Raw genomic sequence first — 12,478 nt, 5'->3', positions numbered from 1 at the left:
AGGGGAAAAACCGGAGGACCCAGAGAAAATCCACGCGACCACGGGGAGAGAGATCACTTCTTTTGTTCTTGTAAGGAAACTTAAAAGTTACACTTTATATTTGAGGCAAACTGGCTTCTCAACAACACCATTCCGATCCAGTATTCCCTTCACCAGGAATATGGAAACAACCGATTAAGATGAACGTGATCTGGTTTGCAAGGTCGTCACGGATTACTCGTTGGAGGGAACCGAGTGTGTGAAACGAAGGCTACGTGAGAGAGATGATAAGAGAGTTGCGATTTCACACTCGGGTTTCTAATCATCTCTCCGATGGGCTTCTTGTGTCCCCCCCTCAGACAAAACCTTTGAGCGTAACTCAAGCTTCTTCATTCAAGATGTGACGTCCCTGCAGGGTGGCTCGGAAGGGCACGCCATGGCCCGCGGTCTCGCCGCCACCGCCGCCGCCTTGGAAAAGACGGTCGCGTGCCGTCTGTGCGGGCGCAAGTTCGTCAGCGCGGCGCTGCTGGCGGCGCACATAAGCGCGCACGCGAGCGAGAAGCCGTTCCCCTGCGACGTGTGTGGCCGCACTTTCGCGTTCAAGGCACACCTGAGGGCCCATCAGATGATGCACACGGGCGAGAAGCGCTACCGCTGCACCGAGTGCGACCGCGTTTACAAGCACTACAACAGCCTCAAGTATCACCGGCAGACGCGGCACACGGGCATGACGCTGCCGCTACCGCCGCTGCCACCACAAAAACACCAGAAGCAGCAGCAGCAGAAGCAGCAGCAGCACGCTATGCCACGCTGAGACTGGCCTGGCGCGAAGGAGCCGCACGCCACCAGCCGTTCCGATCCCTAGCGCCGGAACAGACGCACGGCAGCCCCCAGACGGGTCGCCGGCTGTGGGGGGGCAGCTTTTACGTTGAAGGGTTTTTTGAATGAAGAATTTGCGAGGACTTTGACGCTCAATCTGTTAAGAACTTTTGACAGAATTTACTAAGTTAGGGAAGTGTGGGTGGGGTCCACAGCTAAGCGATACGTTGTGCAACGCCTCTCGAAATTGGGCAACTTCCATTGCCCGCGGCTGCTTCTTTGCGCAGTGGTGTCAGGCGTGGCTATTTGCAGATTTGCGCTTCCCAACACGTGAAAGACTTTTCTTAGTTTAATTTAAATTTTCACGATGTACGTGTATAATGTTTATATCGAACTTTGTAAGTACAACAGGTCGGTCGCCGCGGAGAATTTGTTGACTCACTCGAGCGAGTGTTGTGACACCTTGACCCATGACTGCAGTTTTCTTGATGCTAATCACGGAGGACATACGGGTTGCGCACGGAAGAGGCGGTCCGCGACGTTCTGCAGCTTACATTCCTCACAGGGTGCGACCCGCACCCCATCATCTGCCATCAGAAGAAGTTCTCTCTTCATAAATGTTGGTCTCGGCTTTCACGTGAGCAGGATCGAACAGCTTGCCGTCGCACCTCGTGTGTGCACAAACAGACGGCCCTCTGCGCTCCTGTTATGAAACGCGCGGATCGGGAGGACCGAGAAGTTGCCGAAAGGCGTTGGGTGCAAGAAACGAGACCCCTGCCGAAAATGTTTATCTCGAAACTGTCGGATGTGGATCCATTAAACTGCAAGCGCTGTGCCAAGTTTTAGTGAAAGGGCGGATCAGGCTGAGAAGTTTTTGGGGGGTGAGGAGGAGGGGGGGGTACCCATTCTTTTCTAGAATCTTGTAGAAGCCTGATCTGCTGACCCCTGGTAAAAGATTTTCTGCTCAGCAAGGTAGAGGTGGCTTAGCCTGCTTCTCCGCATTTCTGTTTTCCTCGGGGGAGTGAGAGGATCATATCCGTTGTTGAGCGGCACGTTTTGCTTCGTATGGTTTCAAAAGAAGTCCGACATACATACGTGCATCCCATTGTGCCTTCGGGGTAAGCAACCGCTGAAGTCTCCAGAGCAGCACTCTGACAAAAGAAAAAAAAAATGCCGAAGAAGGAAATTCCACGGTAGTTGTTGCAGTCTCCACGTATCAGCCGTTGTTCTTGTGCGGAGTGATGTTTGTATCGCTCCCATCTCGACGGACTGCTCCCCTCCACCAACAGTAGTAACAAGAGGACGTAAATGAGGTTATACAGGAGGTCATACAGATGTTGTATCAGACTGGTTTCCCCACTGCTTGGCAACTCAGCTGGGGGAGATGCCGTCCTTTCTCGGTGCTTCCCTACTCGCCAAGGCTGCCTGTGGCCTGGCTCAGCTACCCGTTTGTTGCCGGCCTCGTCAAGCTCGTCCGTGGCCTCGTTAAGTCCCCAGCATCGTTAGCAGTCGCTCCCGTATGAGAGATGTATCAACTTCTCGAGGTTACAGCTCGAGGTAACGCTCGACTTGACCGCTTTCCCATTCTGATGTGCGTACGTACGTGTAAGCCATTGGTTTTACGTCCGATTCCGTTCCGATCATGTGTACGTGCATGTACGTGTCATCGGAACTGAAGCGTAATTGAAGGCATGGCGGGAGGGGCGTGTGGCACAGTTTGGCGCCGGCTGTCGTAGAGAGTCCGGTGGTCTTGTCGCTACGGTTTTCATTGTAGCAGCGCTACTACTACACCACCTCTCTAGATCAAATTAACTCTGAGTCACTCGTGCCGTTTCGAGATTCAGCGGTGAACGAGGACCACCCACACCCCGCAACTTGCGGACGTCCCGGAACGGAAACAGAGTTCAGCGCTGTGCCATCTGCCGTTTTCTCTCTGTGATCGTCTTGCCATCTCCACGCCCTTTCGAGGGACCAGCATTCTTGACAGCATGGGGAGGCCGACGGCCTTCACGATCTCCTCGTAAATGGCGAGAAAGATTACCACCGTCGGATGCGGTTTGGATTCTTGGCACAAGCCGCTCCCGTAACTAATTTGCATGGCATATGGCTTCCTTTCGCACTGTACGTCCTTGCCGAACCGAGCTCCTTGAGGGTTTCTCGTGTTGGACTGGCATTGTACTTGAGGTGGGTTTTTTTGCTTGTTTCACCAGGCGAAGGAGACGGGGCTCCGCGGTGGCCAGATGTTCTCTCCCTCGCCTGGTATACAGGAGATCCTGGGTTCGATCCCCGACCCTGATGTCTGCTGTATATTTGGAGTTTGTGGTGTATCTTTTCCCGTGGTCGTGTGGATTTTTCTCCGTTTTTTCCCTTCACATTTAGAAACGACACGCGTTGAAGAGTATTTGGATACTGCTATAAATATCCACATGATAAGCCACTTCGTTGAGCTATCATTTGTGATAGCCAGGTCGCTTATTAAAAAAAATACCTTTATAGCTCAGTGGACCTTACCTGGTGAAATAAAAAGTTTAGTTTAGCTTCAATGACGAGCACCATTCTTGCTCATGGGCCTTGGACCAGTCCATACTGAAAGTCCTTTTGTGGCTGCAAGTTAGCTGCAGCTGGCTCATAGATGACCGTGTGTAATATATGACCATGATTATTTGAAATACACTTTGTTTATATTCTACACACACATACGAAAACAAGTGCTTTTAAAATTTTGACTTTTTAATTTAATTCTACATAACTTTGCCGAAAACCAAAGAATATGTGCTTTTTAACTTTTTATTTTGTCCGTTAATGAACTTACCTGGTCTGGCAAACAAGGGGTTCAGCTAGCCCGGGTTTTATTGTTTGAGTATAATAAGTGAGTCATTGGCACGCAATGAAGTTGTGCAATTGATTGCTCAGGTGTGGACCCCGTCTGCCCTTCAGGCAAAGTCCTTCTTTTCCTAGCTATAGCCACCATTCTTAATGTGGGTCACATCCAAAGTGCCCTGTGGTTATGCAATCGTGACAAACCCATTTTTTTTATTTTACCAGGGTGAGGCTCACTGAGCTATATAGCTCTTTGTTTCAGAAGCGACCTGGCTATCACAAGTTATAGGAGTGCAAAGTCTAGGAAAGGTAAACAAATCACTTAAACATATATATAGAAATAAAACTAAACTATTTTTTAAAATTCTTACCAGGTGAAGCCCCACTGAGCGATTAACTTATTTTTCAAAAGCGACCTGGCTACAATGATGGCTCGACAAAGTGGCTTATCACGTGGAAATATATGCAAACTCCAAATATACAGGCGTCAGGGTCGGGATCGAACTCACGACCTCCTGTATACCAGGCGAGGTATTTAACAGGGGATATCTCGCTCGCCTGATACGTAGGAGGGATGTGGGTTCGATCCCGGACCCTGTCGATGCCTGTTGTAGGTTTTGAGTTTTCGTGTTCTCTCTCTTCCCCTGGTGATCACATGGATTGTTCTCTGGGTTCGTCGAGTTTTGCCCTCCACATTTAGAAACGTGCGTTTAGATTTCTTGGCCACGACTATAAATTCCCACATGTAATGATATGTCACTTTGATGAGTTACCATACTTGGCCAGGGTCGCCTTTGAACAAGAGCTAATAGCTCACTGGCTTTACCCGATAGATAAAATATTTTTTGGAGGAAGTTTGCTTCACTGTAAATACAGTACTTCCTGGATGCGAGCATGTGGGTTCAGGACCTTTATTCCTCGCTTCATTCTTCGTCATTCCACTTGTAACTTGAGAGCCAAAAGTACCACGAGGCTGGGCCCCTTTGTACACGACAGCCATTTGGGGCGTCACGGTTGCGAGATGTTATCTCCCTCTAACTTGGTATGCAGGAGACATGGGTTCGATCCCAACCCTGACGCCTGTATATATGGATTCTAGATTTGAAGCTTTCGTGACTGCAAGGATTCATATTCTTAGGTTTTTTCGGTAAAGTCACGTAGGTAAAACATTAAAATTAATAAAAGTAAAATAAAATAAAAATCACGACGTTTCGGAAGCAACACAAGCTTCCGTCTTCAGGTGGAACCGTCACAGCCCGACAGCTGTATCAAGTAATACAGCTGTCGGGCTGTGACGGTTCCACCTGAAGACGGAAGCTTGTGTTGCTTCCGAAATGTCGTGATTTTTATTTTATTTTACTTTTATTAATTTTAATGTTTTACCTACGTGACTTTACCGAAAAAACCTAAGAATATGTATATATGGAGTTTGCATGTTCTCGTGCTCATGTGGATTCCTCTCCGGGTCCTCGGGTTTTTCCCTCCACATTTATAATCAACGTGCATTTTAATCTATTTGGCTACTTCGATCAATTTCCACATGATAAGCCACGTTGTTGAGCTATCGTTTGTGGCCAGGTCGCTTCTGAAAAAGAGCTATATAGATGTGTGTCTTACCTGGTAAATAAACAATAGTAGTTGTGGTAGATGTTCAACATTTTGCTCCATGTCCCGGGAGCTTCTTTAGGAATTTTGATCTGCAAAAACCTACGTAGTGCTAGTCTGGCATTTTGAAGCGGTGGATTATTACCCTGGAGTTTTTGAGTTATTGCCTAATACTCGTACTACTGCTTAGTACTCGGGTGACAAAGCGGAATGACGAAGATCTTTAATTCGATCTTGATTTTAAGCTTTCATGACTGCAGGAATCCATACTCTTTGGTTCTTTCGGTAAAGTCACGTAGTTATATTTAATTTTATACCTACGTGACTTTACCGAAAGAACCATAGAGTATCTTTAATTCGATAGCGGTGCGATGATTTTCAACGATGCAATAGTTTTCACGATTATACTTCTCGTGCCAGGATTGCAATACAGTTTGTTCTCCTATAATGCGGTCCGAGTAGTTGCGTACCTGAAGAACACCGCAGTCCACGATAACGCGTGAGATGTGTAACGCAAGGCTGAACAGAGACTGAGGCACGTGGTGGGTAGCGTCTGGAAGCATCCAGCAACATCCCGCCTTGTGCGACACTATGGTGGGGCAGCCGTTACAGCCGCTAATTCCTGCTCTCGCGACGTTAGTTCCGTTGGCTCGATCGCGTCATGTCCAGTTCGCATCCACGTTATAAAACAAAAATGCGTTCCCAAATACATTCATTGCGCTCTCTATTCAACTGGCGTGATGAAAATAACACATGGGGTTGAAGGACAGACCGTACTTGGGTTTGTGTGTAGAATGCGTAGCCGAGGCTAGCCCCCGTACATCCTTGAGCTGTACTTTTATCTCGGTGTTCCAGCATCTGTGTTGCGTAGATCCGTCCGCTGTGTGAACTGCGCGTCAGATGCGCAAGCCAGTGCCGCAAGCAAATGAATAATAATAATTTGTTCGAAGGTAGAAGCAAGTGAGAGTCACCGAGACAGGTGTGTCTTTTGCTATGGAGACTCGGGATTTGTTAATGCGATACGTACATCCAATGTTGTTTTAATACGTTAAATGTTTTTGCATGATTTCTTCATCCAGAAAAGCTTTGCTGAGTCTGTAGACCAATTTCTAGGGGATTATTGCAAAGGATGGTGCAAGAAAATCCGTAGATTGTACCGTACTACGCAACGTAAACTACGCTGCCTGCCTTCAATAATCAAAAGTGTGGCAATTTAAACCCCATGACCCCGCAAGGCACGTTGAGGCATATTGTGGATTACACAGGGCCACCTTTGATTACGGTCCAATAGGTCTCTCTCCAACAAAGAGAAGCGGAGCTCAGGTGGTCTGAGGTGGTTAAACAAAGATATGGAATCTACCTCCACTCCAATGAAGCTACAAAGCGTTTTCGTTATCTCTCTGCTTCGCCGTAAAAAAAAGACGAAAAAAAGTTTGTTGTTGGTTAACTGTTCGCGAATAACTGGGGGCATTAATTGACCGATGTTGCAGCGGCCGTTGTAACGACGTTGAAAACTGCTGAAAATAAAGTTGTGAAAGAAAAAGAGACTCGCTTCATGAATGTAAATCGTGACCTCCCCGCCCCCCCCAATACCATTCATTGCCATCACATGAGGAGCGACTTGCTGCAACCGGATGAGTGTAACAGTCCGTTGAATGTTTTTGTAAGCTTTGCAATTGTACCATGATCAGGTATATTTATACTGAATCTCATGGCACATTATTGAATGACAAACAAAAACTGCACTTTAACAATGTGAACACGACACACAACCAAGGAAGAAAAATCACGCTTACACAAATTTACTCTTGCTTTCCAACAAGAGCGGTGTTCTTCATTTAAAGGCCCGCGGGTCACTGGCAGCCCCGGTGGCATTTAGTGCGTCCCCTGACGTGCGGCCCCCCGACAATTGGTGTGGCGGCCCTCGCACTGATTGATGTCTTATCGGAAAAAGTTCCCCCCCCCCTCCTGTCTGAAAATTAGTGAAGGACACTGAATTAGAGAGAGGTAGCAATGGTCGTTTCCATGCCAGATGGGACAACGGAGTTCGGATAGCAGCTCTACTGGGGGATGGCATGGGCAACCCTTGGATTAATTTGGCCGGTTTTCACAGTGAAGGTTCACAATATGGTGCCACGGTGGTGAGATGTTAACTACCTCGCCTTTTATACAGGAGGTCGTGGGTTCGATCCCGACCCTGACAATGCCTGCTGTAGTATATTTGGAGTTTGCATGTTCTCCCCATGGTCGCGTGGATTTTTCTCCGTGTCCTTAAGTTTTTCCCTGCACCTTTAGAAACAACATGCGTTAGAGTATTTGGCTGCTATAAATGTCCACGTGATAAGCCACGTCGTTGAGCTATCATTTGTGGCCAGGTCGCTGCAGAAAAATAACTATATAGCTCTGGGTTTTACCTGCTAGTTTTAGTTTATCAACACAGCCTAACACTAAATGCATTAACCCTTTCAACCTGAGTTAGAAACCATTTAACAAAACCACCATGAAGTGTGAATTATATTATTCTGTAAAAGCCAGTGCTAAAAAAATTAGTCTTAGAATTTGTATCAAAGGTAGGGTGGATTTGTAAAGACATGGCCGGTGGGTCTCCCCGTGGTCGCGTGGATTTTTTCTCCGGGTCCTCCGTTTTTTCCTTCCACATTCAGAAATGTGTGTTTAAATGATTTAGATAATTTTGCTGCTATACATTTCCACATGATAAGCCGCCACTCCGTTGAACTATCATTTGTGGCCAGGTCGCTTCTGAAAAATAAGCCAATTCCTCAGTGGGCTTTACCTGGTAAGATACAAATAGTTTAGTTTAATTTGTATTTTTTAAAGTTATTTGTTTATCTTTCCTATACTTTGCACTTCTTTTGTGTTGTTGTATTGTTTGTTGTTGTAACATTCTGACCTCGTGCCCCCCTACGGGACCTCCAGTGAAAAAGAGACTTCACGGCTCATTGGATTCATCCAGTGTAAATATTCCGATTCTGAATCCGTCACCGTTGTTTTCTTTCTCCCACCCCCCGCAGGTGAGGGGCCATCGAGAAACATGGGCCTCGCGATACTGGGCGTGAGGTCGCTGTGGACTGACCCGGCTCATTTGCCGCCGCAGTCACAGCGCCCGCAGTTGGAGGGCGAGGAAACCACCGAAAAGGTCATCGAGTGCCCCAAGTGTGGACGGGCCTTCTCCAACTCGGCCCACCTGACGGCGCACATGCGCTCACACACGGGCGAGAAGCCGTACAGCTGCGACGTGTGCGGCCGTGCCTTCTCACTCAAGGGCAACCTCAAGACGCACCAGCTGACGCACACGGGCGAGAAGCCGTACCACTGCGGCACATGCGACCGCGTCTTCACGCACTACTCGAGCCTCAAGTACCACCGGCGGACGCACACAGGCGAGAGGCCGTACAGCTGCGACGTGTGCGGCCGCTCGTTCGCGCAGGCCTCAGGCCTCAAAGCGCACCGCTTCACGCACACGGGCGAGAGGCCGTACGCGTGCCACGTGTGCGGCCGCACCTTCTTGCAGTGCCGCAGCCTCAAGGCGCACCTGTGCAAGCCCGAGGAGTTCTGAGTCGTTGGGTTGGGCCAGTGGACAAAATACAACTGCCTCCCAAGGAAAATTGGAATTTTAAAATAAATTGTATTCGTGCTGGTGACCGGGGGTTTGGGCATCTAACATATGTCTGGCCCGCGGTTCTTCAGACCCTACTGGAAGAGACTACCTCGCAGTGTCATCTCAGGAGCTGCTGCCGTTCACAGTCACGCGTTCCGACCGTTGGGGCCGTGTGCTCTTCTGTACGTACGTTATGTATGCTGAACTGCTTTCGCACCGTACGTAGCCGACCGCGCCAATCGGAGGCGCGGCGGAAGGATATGAGGTGATTCGGTTCCGTGGTCTGGCGCAACCGTGCGGGGGTGCGATGCACAAGCCTAGAGGGACGAAGGTCCACGACGTTGGTCGGCTTTCGAGATGGACGATCGTGCTTCCGCAGCATCTATTTAACACCGGGTCGCGTTATTTTTTGCTACGTCCGGACTTTCCTCTAAACCAGTGGTTCTGAACCTGGGGGTGTGACGAGATGCCCTTTTAGGGGTGCGAAACATGGTCATCGAAAACACAAATTAAGCACATAAGTACAACTACTTTGTTTCATCAAACCCTATGTATTAACATACATTTTTTAATGATTGAGAACCAAAGGGGTGCAGGCTGCAGTAAATGTTAAGAACCACTGCTCTGAACGCACGTTTATCCCATGCAGAGCATGCATACTCCACTGCAGAGTAGCAGTGAGCCGTTGCGGTTGACCCGAGTGTAGATGCATTAGCTCCCCGTTTAGCGTTGGCCGGTTTCAAGACAATGGTACGTTGTGAGCGCAACCGTTGCTGTGGTTTTCTCAACACGTGCCTTGTGTGTCAGCGATCGGTCGGTCGAGTGTTGCACGCGATGGTCAGGATTTGAGCGGTGGGCCAGTTTTGCGCCATTCAATTGCATTTCCGAGCGAGGTACGGCTTAATGTTTTCGTTCCCTTGTAGATGGAAGGTGCACGCTTTGGTCTTATCCAAGTCGGTTCGGAGTTTTTTTTCCTCGCAATGTTACCTTTGTTGAAGTCACCGTCGGGGTTGTTTCGACGTACGTTGAACTTCTTTCGCACCATACGTAGCCAACTGTGCTAATCGGAGGTGTGACGTGGTGAACGTCCTTGTGCCTTGGTCTGTCACAGGGGTTGTTTGTGAAAGTTAAACCTTTGGGGTCCTGGTGGATTGGCCGATAAGATGTTAAAAACGGTGATGGTGCGAGCACGCTGCCTTTTGGAAGACCATTTTCCATTGGTGCCAGCGACTTCGCTTTCCATCCAGTTCTATGAAGAATTGTCGGTTCTTTAGTCGAGTCTGTAAATGAGTTCTTCAAGTCATATCAATCTTGATTTGAAGCTTCAAGTCATCTTCAGCAACTTGTCGAGTAGCCGTCGATAACCGACGGTGTTGTGTAGGCTGCCGATAGGTCTTCCAACAGCTCCTGTAACGAAACCTTTCTCAAAATCTTCCTCGGTGTGCGTTACGTAGGATGGAGCAGCTGGTTTTTTGTGCGTGATTCACCTGGGGCGACTTCCAGCTTGCTCCGTCGCGTCAACACGTCATGCAATATGAATCACCATGAGCCTTGTTAGTGCGGCAGAGCGGGGGAGATGGATCGAAAACTCTTGGCCACCAATGGATCATGTCCCCCGTTTGAGGAATGAAACTCCCTCGGGCTTGCCTCCAGACTTTCAGGATCCTTGTGGGTAGCCACACAACTTGTAGAAGTCCTGAGCTTTCAGCCCGACATCTTTGATTTGTTCCGTCATAATGTCTGTGTGTATGTAGAACTTCGCACCGTACGTAGCCAACCGTGATAATCGAAGATGTGGGGGGAAGGACAACAAACTAAACACAAAGCGGTTCAAAATAAGTGAGTTTTGATTGTAGATGATTTAAAAGTGCATTTCTCCCAGTGGCTTCTTAATATCGGAAGAGCAATCCAGACGGCTGCAGAAGCGCATGTGGAAGCGTGCAATGCGGTGAGAAGTGGTGCTCCCATTGGCTTGCCTCCAGAGTTTCGGGATCCTTGTGAGTAACCACACAATTTGTAGAAGTCCTGGAGCTTTCGGCCTGACATCTTTGACTTGCCCCTTCAAAGAATGTCATGCAGGCTTGCCGCTTTTCCGCTCTTCAATGAGCTCATGCCAGCCCGGAGATGTACTTTTGAGAATGGCTGGGTGAACCCATGAATGTGTGGGTGTTGGTGTTGGATTAGGTGGGTGTTTAGTTTGTCCATTTGGTGCAGGTCTGGTCGAAATCAGCTTGTGGGCAACTTGGTTGGGTGTAATGTTACGATAAATTATTCTTTATTGTTATTATATTAAATCATTTTTTTACAGAAATCCAGTGGTATCACACCTAAATTGAAACAATAATATAACCAATACAAATAAGCAAAGAGAAAACACTGAAACATCCGACAACAGTCCCATGAAAATACGTAAAAAAATAAACACATTGGTTGCATAAACGAGATTTAAAACACCACTTGAAAACATTACTTTAATTAAAACAATTGTCCCCCAACTATTTGCAGCAGGCCACAATAAATTTCAAGTGTTGGCTGGTCACGTGACATCGTGTAATTTCACTTGTAGACGTTATATAACATCGCACAGTTGTGAGGTAAAATAATATCTGTACACGTGACCAATAATATATATATAATTGTCAGCTATCTCATCTGTATATTTGTTTAACACGTAGGCTTGCGCGAACAATATTATCCATGATTAAGGAGTTTTTTTTGTTCCGGATTAGATCGTGTAAATATAAATGTATCCTTAACTCGCCACCACCCAGCACAGCCAATTAGTGTAAGGTTTGTCACGTAAACATTTACAATTTACAATGTTTACGTGCTGAGTAGTAACTAATCACCTTTTAACCCCCAAAAATGCCTTTATTTTGGATCTGTATATTTTATCTCACTAATCTGTATTTATTATCTCTCGGTGGGCCATAACTAAGTGGGCCACTCCAAAAGCCTCTCACAGGCCAGATATGGCCCGAAGGCAACCAGTTGAAGACTTCTGCTTTAAAGGACACCTTAAGTGCTTTTAACATTCATCTTCTTGGTTCTTTCGGTAAAGTCACGTAGAAGGGAAGTAATAAAATAATAAAAATAAAACATAATAAAACAATTCTCACGACGTTTCGGCCACAACGCAAGCAGCCATCCTCAGGCGAAGAATGAAACACCCCAAGCTTGGAGCGTATATTTAAGCTGGGTTAGAGGGGGGGGAGGTGGGAAGAAGAGCGCCTAAACAAAATAATTTGCATATCAAGAGGAATTCAGCATATGGAAAATGCGTAGGAGGTGGGCGGGGGGGGTTCCAAATCAATACTATGCCCGTGCATTATGCAGGATTAGCAGCATCAAAGGGGGGGGGGAAGTGGGGGAGCATTAACAAAGGAAAGGAATGTTAATAGTATGTAGCTGTAGTTACTAAACAACCACGTAAAAAACTACAGTATAAACTGCATGACAAACTAAAGTATAAACTACATAGCATCATCAGTAAACTTACTATACTCTACAATAAGCTGAGTTACTAACAGTAAGTAATACATGAAAAATTCTACGTTGTAAAAAATTATATAATATGCTTCCATCTAAACTTTATTCTCTTACATCACACGCGTCTATACCGTACTATATACTTCC

The 12,478-nt window shown here is 47.2% G+C and overlaps 1 protein-coding gene across 2 annotated transcripts in view; it reads left to right on the top strand.

Moving 5' to 3' along the window:
• Positions 1–11,838, top strand: part of LOC144717277 (uncharacterized) — a 40,522-nt gene extending 28,684 nt beyond the window's left edge. The window contains exon 7 of one of the 2 annotated variants that reach the window (XM_078592703.1): positions 8,256–11,838. In XM_078592703.1, the coding sequence (XP_078448829.1) occupies positions 8,256–8,800 (545 nt within the window). In that variant the 3' untranslated portion in view covers positions 8,801–11,838. Of the gene's footprint in view, positions 1–338; positions 4,889–8,255 lie in introns of those variants that run through there. The other variant, XM_078592704.1, reaches the window with a different exon arrangement.
• The last annotated feature ends 640 nt before the right edge of the window (positions 11,839–12,478 follow it).

This window comes from Lampetra planeri, chromosome 3 (assembly GCF_965212315.1).
Source record: "Lampetra planeri chromosome 3, kcLamPlan1.2.h2, whole genome shotgun sequence".
Lineage (NCBI taxonomy): Eukaryota > Metazoa > Chordata > Hyperoartia > Petromyzontiformes > Petromyzontidae > Lampetra > Lampetra planeri.
The sequence above is the reverse complement of the archived record's forward strand: the minus strand, read 5'-3'. Positions and strand labels throughout refer to the sequence as shown.